The following is a 15,959-nucleotide window of genomic DNA, read 5'->3' as shown; positions in this document are numbered from 1 at the left end:
TATTGTTTCCCCTGTCATCCTGGAGCCTGCCATTATAACTGATTATGTTCGTTATACCTACAAGTGTCTCTGCTGAGTGCTCATTGTGTAATTTGTGCAGACAGATGTCCTTACCCATTTTTTCCATGCTGTTCCTCTGGCTCATGACCTAAAAGTGACCATTGTATGTGTTCACTGTGAAATAATGGGCAATAAAAAATGCTGCCTATTTCTTTTCCCTGTGCTAACAGGATAGGACTTGAACAGGAAATATTTTTGATGAAACATTTAGGTGAGTTAGTCCATTCCAACCCGGTTGTGTTATTTTTTTTTAACTCAAAATAAAAAGATCCCATAATGAGGGCAAACTCATTAATTCATGTTCATATTCGATAGACCAGAAACAAAAATATCTTGCCTAAGATGTTAGCCATCTCTGGTGCCAATATTCTTGTGGCTGATGCTCCAGTCAACTGTGAACCACCAAATGTTGGTGAGATTGCAAAGGCTGTGAAACAGCTGGGTCCTGATTAATGAAGCAGTTTAATCTTTTAGTCTACTAAGCTTACTTAGTCAACTAATGTTAGTCACCCAACATTATCTGTCTAATCTGCATTGCACATCTACGGCTAAACTTGTAGATTAGCTGTTAGTCAATGATTTTCATGGTCATAGCGGCCTCGCGAGGGCCATTGCCAAGAAACACCTCCAATGCGCAACGATTTTGTTTACTTCCGGGTTAGTTCCTCTGCTACAAACATGGTGAGTCCGCTGCAGCAGAGGAGAAGCGCTCCTGACCTCTGCATCGTTAAACATCTCCAATGGATCATTAACTTTAGTTGGATAACTCAAAACTTTAGTCAACTAAGCGCTTTGTGCAAAGACTAATGTCAAAAGATGAGTTGACTAAGTGAGCTTAGTCCACTAAACAAGATTAGAGTGCGCAAGCAATCATTGTTTTGTTTTTCTATGTGGGAGAGGGGTGTTATCCCTTCAGGTCAGAAGAAAGGATTTGCCACAATATACGAGGTCTGTGAGAAAACTATCCGACCTTTTTATTTTTTTTCAAAAACTATATGGATTTGAATCATGTGCGCTTGCATCAGACAAGCTTGAACCTTCGTGCGCATGCGAGAGTTTTTCCACGCCTGTCGGTTGTGTCATTCGCCTGTGGGTAAGTTTTGAGTGAGCACTGGTCCACCCCCCTCGTCGGATTTTTATTGTTTAGGAATGGCGGAGCGACTGCTGCTTTGTTCCATGAAGATTTTTTCAGAAACTCTGCCAGACAGCCAGATGGAAACCATTTGGAAGATTCAGATGGCTTTCGGTGAAGATTCTATCGGTATCACACGGATTAAGGACCATTAAAACTGGATTAAAAATGGCCCACGGCGGCGGAGGGCGCACCGCGCCCCGAGCGGCCATCAACAGGCTGGAACGAGCAGATCACTTCCAAATTTAAGGCTCTGTTGATGCAGGACGTCGTGTGACTAGCAGAGAAGTTTCAGAAGAGGTCGGGATCAGCACTTTATCGGCACATTCCACTGTTAAAGGCGATTTTGTAATGAAAGACGTGCAGACGGATTCGCGCGTCATGACGCAGCCGCTCATGTCGCGGGACAAACAACACCTCCGTGTTGGAAACCATTCGTAAGATTCAGATGGCTTTTGGTGGCTTTTCAGTCGAGTGAGTATCCGAGAAATTGTTTAACAGCTGGGCATGTTCCAACTTGTCCTGTGAGACTCTCTTAAGCCTGGTGGACCCGATCATCCCCGCTGACAATATTAAGAACGCCCCAGCTAAATCCTATCAGATATTCCTGCGGTGTGTTCAGAGCACCCTAGTCTGCTTGGACAATGTCAGGACTGCTCAGACCGCAAATCGTGGATATTCGACACGATGTATTGTCTTGGCTTGATATCCCAACATGTGTGGTGTCCCCTGACCACAGATGAGCATGCAGCCTGCTAAAATCCCAAAAAAATCCAAAATCAAAAGACTGTTATGGCGCAACCAGAAAGTCCGGTGGTCACACTGGCTCCACTCCTTTTCTTTTTCTTTTTGTATTGTTTTTTTCTCTGTTAGAAATAGTCCACAAACTATCTCTGTCGCTTCTTCCTTGTCCACCATGTTTGTTTAGTCTGAAGTCATGTTTAATCTCGAGAGGTTTTACGAAAACTTTCTTGTATATGGGAATGTTCGTGTGTGAAATCTGTTTGTGTGTGGTGTGTTGTCTTTACCGTGTGGCTGCACACCACACACTGTATGACCAAAACTGTTAGATCTATGATTTTTTTTATCTCCATGTGTGTGGTCTCTCAGGCATTGGAAACCTACAGACAATTCTAAAATCTTGCCATGTGAACCAGGCATTATTGTTGAAATTGTTGATAATGCCATTTTTTGACAAGTGCAACCTATAATCTGGAAAATATGGTAAATAATTTATAACAACTGACATCTTCATTTCTTTGGTGCTATACCTCTTCAGAGGATCCTTGGGTACCACTGCAATTACTTTGTGTCAACCAAACAGTCACTCAGGGAGACTCAGGTGAGGAGTATAATTTACATTATTAGGAAACATCAGCTATGAAATTTTGCCATGTGGTGCATTTCTGTGGGCATAATCCAGTACGCAGATGCTTCATTGTTGAAGACATCATCAGCAGAAGACAGCCAAGGGGACACTTCTTGAAGAGAAAGGAAGGGCGGAGGGATAGCATTGGGATTAGGCCAAAGTCATAACTCAAACAGTTTGGAACCACTGTGGATTAAACACGGTGGATGGGCTCTGTATTTGTCAAAGATAAACTGGTTCCATTTTAGATGGAATAGTCTCACTACATTACACTTATCTTGCAGTGTTCAGGTTCTTCCAGGGAAGTTTAAAAACACAGTATGTACTGTGTCTTTGAGGTATGTGTAGTTTCTGTTGACCAAAGATGTGTTTCTGACCAAGATTAATGTCTGTGGCTTCCACCCACTAAACAAACAAAGTAAGAAACATTCTACTAATATTATGTCTGCATAATCCTAATCAATTCTATCATTATTATTTTATTGCTCAGTTAATTTTCTTTATGTTTCTGTTCAAAATCACTGTATTGAATGTGGAATATTTTTATATATGTTGTTATATTGTTGATATTTCACATGTCTTGTAGACCATGATCCCTGCAGCTGTGAACCACTAAATATTGATTTTATCCAGCCTCATAAAAGCAAAAACATGTTCTGTTGAATAAGAGCTTAAATTACAAAATGAGGCTTTAAGGAACTATTTAGTTTTCACTGATCAATAGGCCATTATATAATTCTTTCCAGATCTTCATGAGAGTTTTTGTATTTGTGCGTACTGTGTGCTTAAGGAAAACTGCCTTACAGTAAATAGTACAATGACTGATATATTTCTCTTTGGGCATGTGCCAAGAAAAATATGAGTGACACAGTGAATGATAATGGAAGGAAGAAGCAGGCAATAAAAGCAGTCATTTTATTGGTCAAAGTGATTTTTAATGTTAAAAATGAACAACTGTGTTTTATTATACGAGGGCTGTCAATAAAGTAAGGGTCCTTTTTATTTTTTTTTAAAAACTATATGGATTTCATTCATATGTTTTTACGTCAGACATGCTTGAACCCTCGTGCGCATGCGTGAGTTTTTCCACGCCTGTCGGTGACGTCATTCGTCTGTGAGCACTCCTTGTGGGAGGAGTCGTCCAGCCCCTCGTCGGAATTCCTTTGTCTGAGAAGTTGCTGAGAGACTGGCGTGTTGTTTGATCAAAATTTTTTCTAAACCTGTGAGACACATCGACGTGGACACGGTTCGAAAAATTAAGCTGGTTTTCAGTGAAAATTTTAACGGCTGATGAGAGATTTTGAGGTGATTCTGTCGCTTTAAGGACTTCCCACGGTGCGAGACGTCGCTCAGCGCTCTCAGCCGCCGTCGTCAGCCTGTTCAAGCTGAAAACCTCCACATTTCAGGCTCTATTGATCCAGGACGTCGTGAGAGAACAGAGAAGTTTCAGAAGAAGTCGGTTTCAGCATTTTATCCGGATATTCCACTGTTAAAGTAGATTTTTTTAATGAAAGACGTGCGGACCGGTCCGCGCGTCGGGACGCAGCCGACGCGGTGCGGCGGCACAGGAAAAACACCTCCGTGTTGATAACCATTTTTAAAATCCAGGCGGCTTTTGATGTTAAAGTAGATTTTTTTAATGAAAGACGTGCGGACAGGTCTGCGCGTCGGGACGCAGCCGACGCGGTGCGGCGGCACAGGAAAAACACCTCCGTGTTGATAACCATTTGTAAAATCCAGGTGGCTTTTGATGGCTTTCAGTGGAGTGAGTATATGAGAAATTGTTTAACAGGCAGGACATGTTCCAACTTGTCCTTAAGGCTTTCAACAGAGGTGTTTTTCCTGTGGCGGAGCATCGCGGCGGCTGCGTCCCGACGCGCGGACCCGTCCGCACGTCTTTCATTAAAAAATCTCCTTTAACAGTGGAATATCCGGATAAAATGCTGAAACCGACTTCTTCTGAAACTTCTCTGTTCTCTCACGACGTCCTGGATCAATAGAACCTGAAATGTGGAGGTTTTCAGCTTGAACAGGCTGACGACAGCGGCTGAGAGCGCTGCACGACGTCTCGCACCGTGGGAAGTCCTTAAAGCGACAGAATCACCTCAAAATCTCTCATCAGCCGTTAAAATTTTCACTGAAAACCAGCTTAATTTTTTGAACCGTGTCCACTTCGATGTGTCTCACAGGTTTAGAAAAAATTTTGATCAAACAACGCGCCAGTCTCTCAGCAACTTCTCAGACAAAGGAATTCCGACGAGGGGCTGGACGACTCCTCCCACAAGAAGTGCTCACAGGCGAATGATGTCACCGACAGGCGTGGAAAAACTCACGCATGCGCACGAGGGTTCAAGCATGTCTGACGTAAAAACATATGAATGAAATCCATATAGTTTTTGAAAAAAATAAAAAGGACCGTTACTTTATTGACAGCCCTTGTATAACATTCATAAACCTTCCAGTTTGTACAGACCAGCCCAATCTTACGTTTTTTTTTTTTCGTGCTTCTGTGACGAAATGAGTCAAATTTTCGTGACGGGGTTTTTTCTTAACTCACTATTCTTAACCCTAACCATAACCTAACCCTACGCCTAACCCTAACCATAAGCACCCCCCCCCCCCCGCTTCATTTATAATTTCGTGCAGCCATCACGTAATGTATTAGAATTAATTTGTGCTGCCGTGATGAAAATGGCGTCCTTTTCGTCACAATATCACGAACCAATAGATTGTTTATTTCGTGCTGCTGAATCACGACTTGCCGTGAGACCAGGTTGGTACAGACATAGTTACATGTATCTCAGATACTGGTATGTCTTGACTCTTGTTCTTCTCTACAAGAGTCAAGACAGAAGTCAGACTACCAGATCAAGAATTTTAGCTGAGAAAGCGTCTGCAGTTTGAAGCGAAACGTCCTCGCGTCAAGCAACCCAGTCCAGTTGAAGATTCAAGCTTCTTTACTATGGAAACCACCTGGACAACGGAGAGCCTTCACAGAAACATTTTCAGCTGTTTGTGATTGGGCAGAGTGACTTGAGGAATGTAGCAGAAAGTCAACCTGTAGGTGGATGTGACTGAAGGATGAACATTGTGAACTGCTTTTCTGTTGGATTGAAAGACGTGGTACATTCAAGCAAGGTCCCTGTAAATGCATCATGTCACTGATGCAAGAGCAACCACTAATGGAGTCTGATCGAGAAAACCACAGCTTCAGAGGCTTTTCTTTCATTTTGCAAGTTTCTTCCTTTAAAGCCCTGAGGACAAAGAAAGAGCTGCAGAATAAATACGTATCAAGACACATCTCTGAAGCATCTGCCTGGACACGAGGACAGAACAGCAAAGCTTCTGTTTTTTGCAATTATCCCCCTCAGCCTGTCTCGTCCCTGTGTCACTCAGCTTCTGTGAGCCAGCTCCAGGTGTCTTCCATCTTTCAGAGTTGGCCGCTTGCTTGGCTGCAGACACTAATGCACTCTGTGACCTGACGCTTAGGATTTGAAAATGACATGGCGTGCACTGACACTGCGTAGGTGCAGATGCCTGGGTGCTGCGTCTGTGCATAGACAGTGAGTGCTTCTGCTTTTGCATAGGTTTATCTTGATGTCAGGAAGCTGGTGTTGGGGTTGCACATGCATAAGAATGTGAGTCTGTGTGCTGTGTTTGTGGTGTTATGGAGCTTGGTGTGTTTCTAAGGAGGTGGCACTGGACTGTGCAGTGAGAGCAGTCAGCCTGCAGGCTGGCCTGACCATCTGGGCACACGATAAGGAGCAGAGCCCAGACATCTGTTATCTCTCCAGCGGCTCATTCGCTTATCAAAATGTCCCTTTCTTTTGATATATTCATCTTGTTCATGTCTACTTAATCACTTCAAAATAATGCCACCTGAATGAATCTTTTCACTCTCCCTCTTTTTCTTGTCCCCATCCTGTCCTTGCCTGCAGTTTGCTGTTTTGTGGTCCACAAGCGGTGCCATGAATTTGTCACGTTTTCCTGCCCAGGAGCAGATAAGGGACCCGACACAGACGTAAGTAACCAAAGCCCAGCTGTTGTTTGTTGCTGAGGAGGTGCCTTTCCTGTCATTTCACTAAAGTGTGTACACACTATCACCAGTCTGCAGCCACACCAGACTGTCTCTTTACTGCTGCTCTTTGACATCAATCACAAAGTGACATATGTATCAATGAATTAATAAATTAATAATTTTAAGAATTAAAACAATTCAGACATGCGTACATACATACACACACACATATAGATGGATACATACATTTTAGTCATAAAAGAGGAATAATAAAAACATTTCCATACTTGGAATATTTCTGTGTTACACCATTTTTTCTCTGTTTCTACATTTCTTCAGTTGTTTCTGTATTTCTGTCTTGATCCCACTCAATACAGAATTGAATAAATATATTTTAACAGTTAAAATGTTTATTATTGATATGAGTAGTACCCTGAGTGTCCTATTTTTTTAGTCTTGCAATTTTGTGCTAAGTGGAATTGAGGAGCAATATAAAAAATATCTGTTTACTTAGAAAAAATAAAACATAAAGGGGCAGCTTTAATTGAAGGTGATTTTATTATTATTATTATTATTATTATTATTATTGCATGGCAGAGCTGTTATCTTGTCAAGCATGCACACCAGATTCATTTTAATGTGCTTGCAGTAAATACAACTACCAGATCAGTACTCTGTATTTGCAAATACTCAATGGATTATTAAATGCAGCAAGTAGATTTGCCCCCCAACTTGCCTGGAATGGCAAGTGACCTCTGGGACTAAGCCTATAGCCCTGATTTCATGACTAAAATTAATTTATTTATGGAATTGTTTATTGATTTCCTCCCCATTATTAGCATGGCATGTACTTAATGGTATTTAGTACGTGGGACAGTGAGAGGGGTCACAAAAGATCTCATTAATTCTGTAATAATTGCTGTATATTCAGATTTGAAGTTTTGAAATCCTGATAGATATAGGTGATGTCAAGTAACATTCTAACAAAGTAAAATGGTTTAATTGTGAGGATTCTATCCGGTGTTTTCACTCGACACAGTGGAGATAACAGTGGCCTTAGTGGCCACCAGGACCCTGGTATTAGCAATGACCCTTCATAAACTGAGTGCAAATAAAAGGCCTTTGTGTGGTGACATGTCCCTCTGTGCCATCATTGCTAATAAAACTGATATAAAAAATAATTATGATGTTAAAAGGTGCCAACATGGCTCAAAATAAGAGGTTCGCTGCTTGTCTTGTGCATCTATCAGGGTCCCAAATTTTAGAATGTAATATGCTGCGGTTATTATGGAGTTACTTACAGAAATTTTACCGACCCACTCGCCTGACTGGCTCCCTTAATCCTCTGGTGGCTCTGCTAATCACAGGGAACACTTGAGATGCTGCTGGCGACATGCCACACAAGCTTCACAATATTTTCTTTGCTTTAAAAGCCAAATAACTCACCCAGGAATGCAGGAAGATTGAGCTTCATTTTGTAAACAAATAAAGATATGACACTGGCCTGTGGAATCTGCAGCAAACATTTCATGACAGAGTGATTTGTGTAGTTTGTGTGATTTGTTTGGAAATATTTTTTTAATCAGTCGCACAAAAGAACAGTGAAATTGCCAGATCTGCTGAAATCACTCACTCACTGATTAAATAAAGACATTGCTAAAGCTGACATATCTATCTCTGAAATAGGTCTACTAAATAGGAATTTATGTTATCTGTATTGTATCTTGCCAGATTCCAGTTTTTTATTTATTTTTTGTATCATCCAGCACTGATGCCTGTTTTTAAAGACCAGCGGACTCCAATTTATCTAAATATCAATCATTGCCGATGCCAATGAAGGAACTGTGGTTCATCTTGGGGTTGCATTTTGTAAACGTTTGTGTTATTATCAAAACGTCTTTGCACTTGCAAAGCTAGCTTGACAATATTGGCTGTGTTAAGTTTGGCCTCTATCATTAAAAGATAAGGGTTTTCACCAAGACTTTACTGCTCATGCTTAGGGATGGGTATCGATAACCGGTTCCTTTCGGGTATTGTTAAGAAATGATTCGATCCACCGACATCAATAAGCTTTGTGCTTAACGATTCTGTCATCGGTCCTTCAGAGTGGCCATTGTTTTGGCGGGTGTTTGTCAGGAAAATGATCATTTCTCTACATTGATTACAGACCCTGCAGCGGGTCCTTAATCAACTTTTCTGCAGCGCGGCTTTGCTTTGAACCTTGAACCAATCGAAGCGTGGTTCGCAGATTGAAGCAATGCTTCGGTCGATTGCTTCGTTTATTTCTTTCTTTCGCTTAATTTTCCCCCGCTAAAACCCTAAAGAGCATACGTCTGTGAGTATTATTTACCTTTTCTATGTTAAACCGACCTGTTATGGTCTTCTGAAACAATTGATAGATGTATTTTATAACTTAAAAACGGGAGCGATGCTAATGCGTTAGCATGTCTATGGCATTTTCAATGTTAAAAGTTAGGATTTAGCAATTGCAGCCGTCATCACGTTCGGGTGCATTTGTTTTCAAATTGTAGTATTCCTTAAATTTATTTTTGCTTATATATTAATAATCTAATGATTATTATATACAATTTTAGAGAAAGAGACAAAAAGAACCTGAATAGAAACACAACAGAAAATATATAATAGCAACTAACATAAATATATAAATACATACAGAAATAAATGTTTCCTGTGAACACCTAGTGACTCTCACACCTCCATTTCATCCCTGTCTTATTTAAGTTGACAGTGACAGTTTGTTTCGGTCAAACCATATTTTCAGTTTGTTAATTTCTTCAGTGATTTCCTCCAGAACTTTCTGCCAAACTAGAAAATTGCTGCATCCTAGTAAGAGCAGAATACTACTGGAATTAATTTGAATAAGGAAAGTTGTAATTTTTTTTTCTCACCTAAATGGATGCTGCACTCACTCCAGTTTATTGTCTGGAATAGTCCCAGATTGCATTTCAGAGCTTCTAGAATTCAAACATTTTCGTGCAGGTGGTGTTGGGGGGTAATTTTGGGTTTCAGCTTTTTTTGTTTTTCACCACTTTCATCCCTGAATATGAGTTGTGATTCACTTTTGTGCGGATTAAAGTTACTAACTGGGACTCCTGTCTTGTTGCGAGAAAGAAACGAGAATCATCCTCCGTTCTGTTCACACAGCTCCAAACGTTGCGCGGCTCTCTGACAAGTCAAGATAGAACGATAGAATTCAGTCTGAATTAATAACTTCAAAGCAAAACACAGTTTTATTTATTTTTATTTATGTCCAGAGATCAAGGATACAGTGACTAATTTCATATTTATTTACTTTAAGACTCAAGGAAATACATAGAAAACCTGTAAAGCCTACTTTTAGTACAAAATTCACGAGGTATCGATAAGGGAATCCATAAGGAATCGGATCGATAAGCAGAATCAATAATGGCATCTATCGATAAAACCATATCAATACCCATCCCTACTCATGCTACTAACGAGAGGGAAAGTAACGCCTGAGTGGATAGTTGATATCGAGAAGATCTGTTTTTCCCAGTGGAAGCAAATACCCAAAGAAAGCCATTTAGGGCTGAATTTCATCAGCTAAGCAGCAGCAGGCAGTGCATTCAGTTTCGGATCACTAGACACATACTTTTGGAAAAGTGATTTAAGTTTTCCAGTACTTGCAGTAATGCCAGAAACAGCTGAAACTCTTGGTTGTTCTCTTGCTTCATATTGCAGTCAGAGTCAGTCGTTTGTCCTCCAGCTAGTGGTTGTGACATCATCACACACTGACTGTGACCCTGATCCCTGGAGGGGTTATGTATTCACAGTATAACTCTAAATAATAATTCTAATTCATTCAGCAGGATTCAGACAAAAGCCGATTACTGCGCCATTAGCAATGAACTGCTCTGGCTGAGAGACAGATGTAAAATGTAGGACTGGTGACAAAAGACATTACACCTACAGTAGTTTGCAGAAATCTTAGGCATGTAACAAAAAAAAAAGTGGTAAAAGCTTTGAAATATCAAATGAATAAATATGACTGTGAAGCAGTAAAGACTGAATAAGTGAATATTTACCCATGTGACAACCTTTTACTTTTAAAACTGCCTTCCTCTGATTGATCACATGGTTTTACTAGAACATCGTATTGATCAGTTTAGTGATTGATTTTCTCCAATTTCTTGTCTTTGTGGAATTATGCATTGAGATTTAGACTTCCAAAGTAATCAGGATGTTCATCGTGTGAAAAGGTTGTTACTTTGATTAATAAAATAGACAAAAAGTATATTACATAATTTAAAAAAAAATTACATTAGGAAATTTAATTTCGGTCTTTTAGTGCGCTTGCTTCCAGTGCGGAGGGTTCTTGGTTCAAACCCCACCCCTGCCCATTCTCTGTGTAATGTGAGGTTGGTTAGGAAGGGCATCTGGCATAAAATTGGTACCAATTCAACATGCAAATCCACTTCGGTTTTGCTGTGGTGACACAGAGTGAAAAACAATGGAGAAGCTGAAGGGACTTACTGACTAACATGCTGACATATTGACATCTTGACAAGTACCCTGTAGTGGTGCAGCTTAGTTAAAATTTCCATAACAATTCTTCATTTTGCGACTAAAGCACCAAATTTGGCACACGTATTCTAAATTAATTCATGTTTATTTTCAGAGGTGGGGGCATCCTGGAGCTGACCTCATTGAAGAATTACACAGGGGTCAAGATTTAAAAAAATGTTGCAGTCATATTGAAAGTTATACCATATTACTTGTGTGAACATAAAGATTCCAAAAATGTATTGTTTGGACTATCTATGACTGAATGGTATGGATTTATTTTGGTAAAAATGGCAAAAAGGATGACAAAGGTCATTTTTATTTGTGCAATGGCCAAAAGTGATGGAAATTACTGTTTGTTTGTTTTTTGGAGCTGCAGGCTATAATTGTTATGAGATTACTGGGAACTGAAATGCAATGAGGCATGAAATAATAATGAATAATTAAAATTTATTGTAATGGTGTTCAGGTTATTGGTGGTGTGGTGGAGACCAGGAGGTGAAGGCACTGTAGGATGGGTTGCAGATGCAGGAAGCCTGATGAGCCAGTGGAACTGTTGGTGGCTGCAGAATGAACAAAACAAAAAATTACAATAACCAAAGGAAAATCCAAACAGGGAATAAACACAGACAAGTTGCACAAGACAACACTAAACATGAGCCAAGTGTTACCACTCTGGAGATGGAAAGATCTGGCAGCACCCTCCTGTTTAGTTGAGGCTTAATTAGGATGCCGCTTTTTTTTTTTTTAAATTTATTCTACATAAGCGGTGCGATGTGGTTCCACAGGTACCAGCTGGTTTTTATGTTTTATTTATTCCACATAACCGGCCTGATGTGGTGAGATGTGGTTACACATCATCATCACACATCACGTGCACGAACCCTCGCACCGGGATTGTGCATGCCTGCCCGTCGGCGCGATGTTTCATGGTGCGCTAATTCGAACTGTTTTGCGCTGTTTCGTCGTATTCGACAAAACTTTGCACGATGTGTGAAGGGGCCTTCAGCATTGCATTCTATATTTCTCAAATATTAATCAGATAAACCAAAACAAAATGGGCTTCCGTGGGTAATAAATAGATTTTTCTGTTAAATTGTCTTTGAAGTGCAATTGTGATTCCTGATAAATATGGACTACGCATTGAAAACATCCATCGAAGCTTCCATTTCCATTCCACATCTGCTGCTTGTGCCAGCTACATATGCTGTCAAGTGTGTTACGTGTAAAAGTCCATTTAATTGACTCTTGTTTTTAATGGAGGTGTATAACCTCTCTACAACAGCACAGCCGGGCCTCTGTAACTGGAGATATGTCAGTGTGCCTCCCAAGATCATCAACCCAGACTCTTTAAATAGTTTGTGCCAGGAGCCGCACGGAAGCTGAAACAGCAGAGAACAGTCTGGCTCCATAGTAGTAATGGTAATGCAGGTTCATCCTGTGTTGATATGACTCCAGCTTTTCAATATTACATCGCTCAGAATGTATCAGTGATCATAATTCAGATTTATTCAAATTCATATGGTGCAAGCCTGTGATTCATTCATCCACTGCATAATGTGTCATAGTCCAGAATGTAAACTCTGCTGGAGACATTTAAATATCTGTATTATTGGAACATTACAGAATTAATTTTATTTTCCATGTTGAGGCCACATTTTTATTGGTGTTCTCTTATTAGCATTCAGAAAATTTCTGAGCTTTTATAACTCACCTCTACTGACCCTCTGTTTTTATAGTGGGCAGCATAATTTAGTACTTTTACAAGATACTGTTGGTCATTGCCACATTTGTGTGTAAGGGTGCCATACTGCATAATGTGTGCTTTCTGGATTTCACTTCAATATATAGCAGTCCTGCATGATTTGATCTGAATCTGTAGTTGCAAATTGTTGCGTTCACAGTAAATGTTGTGAGCTGTTTTCCTTTAAAAATGCAGTATTTTTACCCTTGCCAAATCAAAATATATGATGCAGCTGAAATATTGCTTTTAATACCCATTCTTTTGCACTTAGCAGAACTGTTGCTAATGGCAACCACACATATTACAAGGCTTGCTGCCTCCCAGGCGTGCTATCCAGGACTGCAATAACTCCTGTGGCCAACCGATATCATGAAGAACTGCAGTATCTAGGCTGCCTGCACGTTATGACTCACAACTCTTCTGCAGAAGAAGTGAAGTACACAAATTCCTTGCAGAGATGCTTTTAAGAGCCACTAGATTATTCAGAAGCACAGTTTTAAGGTTCTTATTCAAGGCAACCAAGAGTTTGTTGTTCCTCACATAAAGTGCTGCAGAGTTTGTTCCAAGGACAGAGCTGCAGATAGTGAATACACTGGAGAATCAGTGATTGTACAGTAAGGGCCACAGGTGGAGATTGTTTCCAGTCTGTGTGACGTGTTATTTCAGACTGGCTATTTCTGTTCCTAAGTCATTTCCCTCATTTTCAGGTCATTCGCTTTCTTAAAGACAAATCAAACATGATTAAGAAACTCTGTAAGTCAATTCGGCTGCTCCCTTGTTTGCACTTGGGGTCGCCACAGCAAATCCAATGTGGATCTGCATGTTGAATTGGCACAGGTTTTACACCGGATGTCCTTCCTGACGCAACTCCACATTACATGGAGAAATGTGGCAGGGGTGGGATTTGAACCCGGAACCGTCTGCACTGAAACCAAGCGCATTAACCACTTGGCCATCAGCCCTGCATGATTAAGAAACTCTGAGAGGTGTAATATATTTGTGCTTGTGCTGTTACTTTTTTCCATTAAGGAAGATGTCAAGAAGCAGGTGCTGATGATAGGGACAGTCCGTTTAAGGCAAGTAATGGTAAAACTGAACGATGTAGTATTTCACATTCTTGAAAAATATCAAATTCAGGTGGATGACACTGATACATGAACAGTAATAAAGAATACACAGCATCATTTGTGGGGAAATGTATTCCTTTTTATAGCCTGTGCAAAAAGATAAACAGTGTAACGCTGAATAAAATTGTTATTGTTGGGGTGGTTAAAGTGTTTCAGAATTAGTGCTGTGAACAGAAATTGAGGAAATGTAGGTGTTCCTTTCTATATCTAAAATTGCGACCACTGAATGGACATCAAAACAGTGAGGGGTACTGACATTAGATCTCAGTTACCTAGACCTTCATCACAGTGATTGATTCCTGTCTGACCTTGTCAAGGCAATTCTGGAGTCTACCTACTGTAAGTGTATACCACATTTGGCCAAATTGGATTGAAGATCAAATTCGTTGAACTTTGCCAAAATGAATTCTTTCAAGGCAATATCAGGTCAGCCCTCTTTGACATATCAAATTTGTTAGAAATCAGCAAAAGGATTTGGCAAGAGTGGACCAATAAACTAGCAGGCATGACCTTGATCCCAATGGTTGACCTTTTTGTCATGTTTTGGCCCCAGTCCAGCCCTGTGTCATGTTTTGTCCCCTGTCTTATTCTGTTTCCCTCTCTTTGTTTTTCTGTCTGGCCCAGATAGTTGATTTTCTGCTTTTCACTTTAGGCATTTGTTGCATTATGTTATACTTTAGCCACATGGTGAGTTCTGTTCTAGTTTAGTCTCTCTTTTATTTTCTTGTTGTTCTTTCATTCTGCTTTTCATTTTAGTCATTGGCTGTATTATCTGTTATACTTTAATTTCAATTTCAATTTATTTTCATTTATATAGCGCCAAATCACAACAGAGTTGCCTCAAAGCGCTTCACACAGGTAAGGTCTAACCTTACCAACCCCCAGAGCAACAGTGGTAAGGAAAAACTCTGTCTGAGGAAGAAACCTCAAGCAGACCAGACTCAAAGGGGTGACCCTCTGCTTGGGCCATGCTACAAACATAAATTACAGAACAATTCACAGAACAATTCACGGACGAATATACAAGAAATGCTATTGGCGCACGGGACAGGAGGATCGCCAACACAAATACAACTCACAACTCTTGATGGAGCTGCACCTTAAACAGAGAGAAAAAACAGAATCAGGCATCAGAAAGACAAAAAATACTGTATAATTTGCCAGCATTAAACAACAAGAAAAACAGAGAAATACTAAGGTGATCACTGGCCACTAGCCCTAAACTTCACTAAAAGACCCAGAATTTAGGTAAAGTTGAGGCCGCGGCACACTCCAGTTACTAATAAATGAATTAAAAGAGTAAAAAGCGTAAAACAAAACTGTACCAGTATGCTAGCCATATGAAAGGGAAAATAAGTGCGTCTTAAGTCTGGACTTGAAAGTCTCCGCAGAATCTGACTGTTTTATTGACGCAGGGAGATCATTCCACAGAACAGGGGCACGATAAGAGAAAGCTCTGTGACCCTGTGACTTCTTATTCACCTTAGGGACACAAAGTAGTTCTGCACCCTGAGAACGTAAAGCCCGGGCCGGTAACGTAAGGATTAATTAGGTCAGCTAGGTAGGGAGGTGCCAGTCCATGAATAATTTTATAGGTTAGTAGCAGAACCTTAAAATCTGATCTCACTGGGACAGGAAGCCAGTGAAGGGATGCTAAAATGGGTGTAATATGGTCAAACTTTCTGCTTCGTGTCAAAAGTGTGGCTGCAGCATTTTGAACCAATTGGAGACCCCTAATGCTAGACTGCGGTAAACCAGAAAATAGAACATTGCAGTCCAATCTTGAAGAGATAAATGCATGGATCAGGGTCTCAGCATCAGCCATAGACAGGATGGGACGAATCTTCGCTATATTTCGCAGGTAGAAGAAAGCAGTCCTAGTAATATTTCTAATGTGGAGGCCAAAGGACAATGAAGGATCAAAAATTACCCCAAGGTTCCTCACTTTGTCAGTGTGATGTATG

At 40.4% G+C, this 15,959-nt stretch overlaps 1 protein-coding gene across 2 annotated transcripts in view; it reads left to right on the top strand.

The window, feature by feature from the left end:
* prkcaa (protein kinase C, alpha, a) overlaps positions 1-15,959 on the top strand; it is a 488,890-nt gene that overhangs the window by 176,088 nt on the left and 296,843 nt on the right. For both annotated transcript variants that reach the window (XM_034187877.1, XM_034187878.1), the window contains exon 3: positions 6,500-6,582. In XM_034187877.1, the coding sequence (XP_034043768.1) occupies positions 6,500-6,582 (83 nt within the window). The remainder of the gene's footprint in view (positions 1-6,499; positions 6,583-15,959) is intronic.

This window comes from Thalassophryne amazonica, chromosome 15 (assembly GCF_902500255.1).
Source record: "Thalassophryne amazonica chromosome 15, fThaAma1.1, whole genome shotgun sequence".
Lineage (NCBI taxonomy): Eukaryota > Metazoa > Chordata > Actinopteri > Batrachoidiformes > Batrachoididae > Thalassophryne > Thalassophryne amazonica.
Note: the sequence above shows the minus strand (reverse complement) of the source record. Positions and strands in the feature narration are given on the sequence as shown.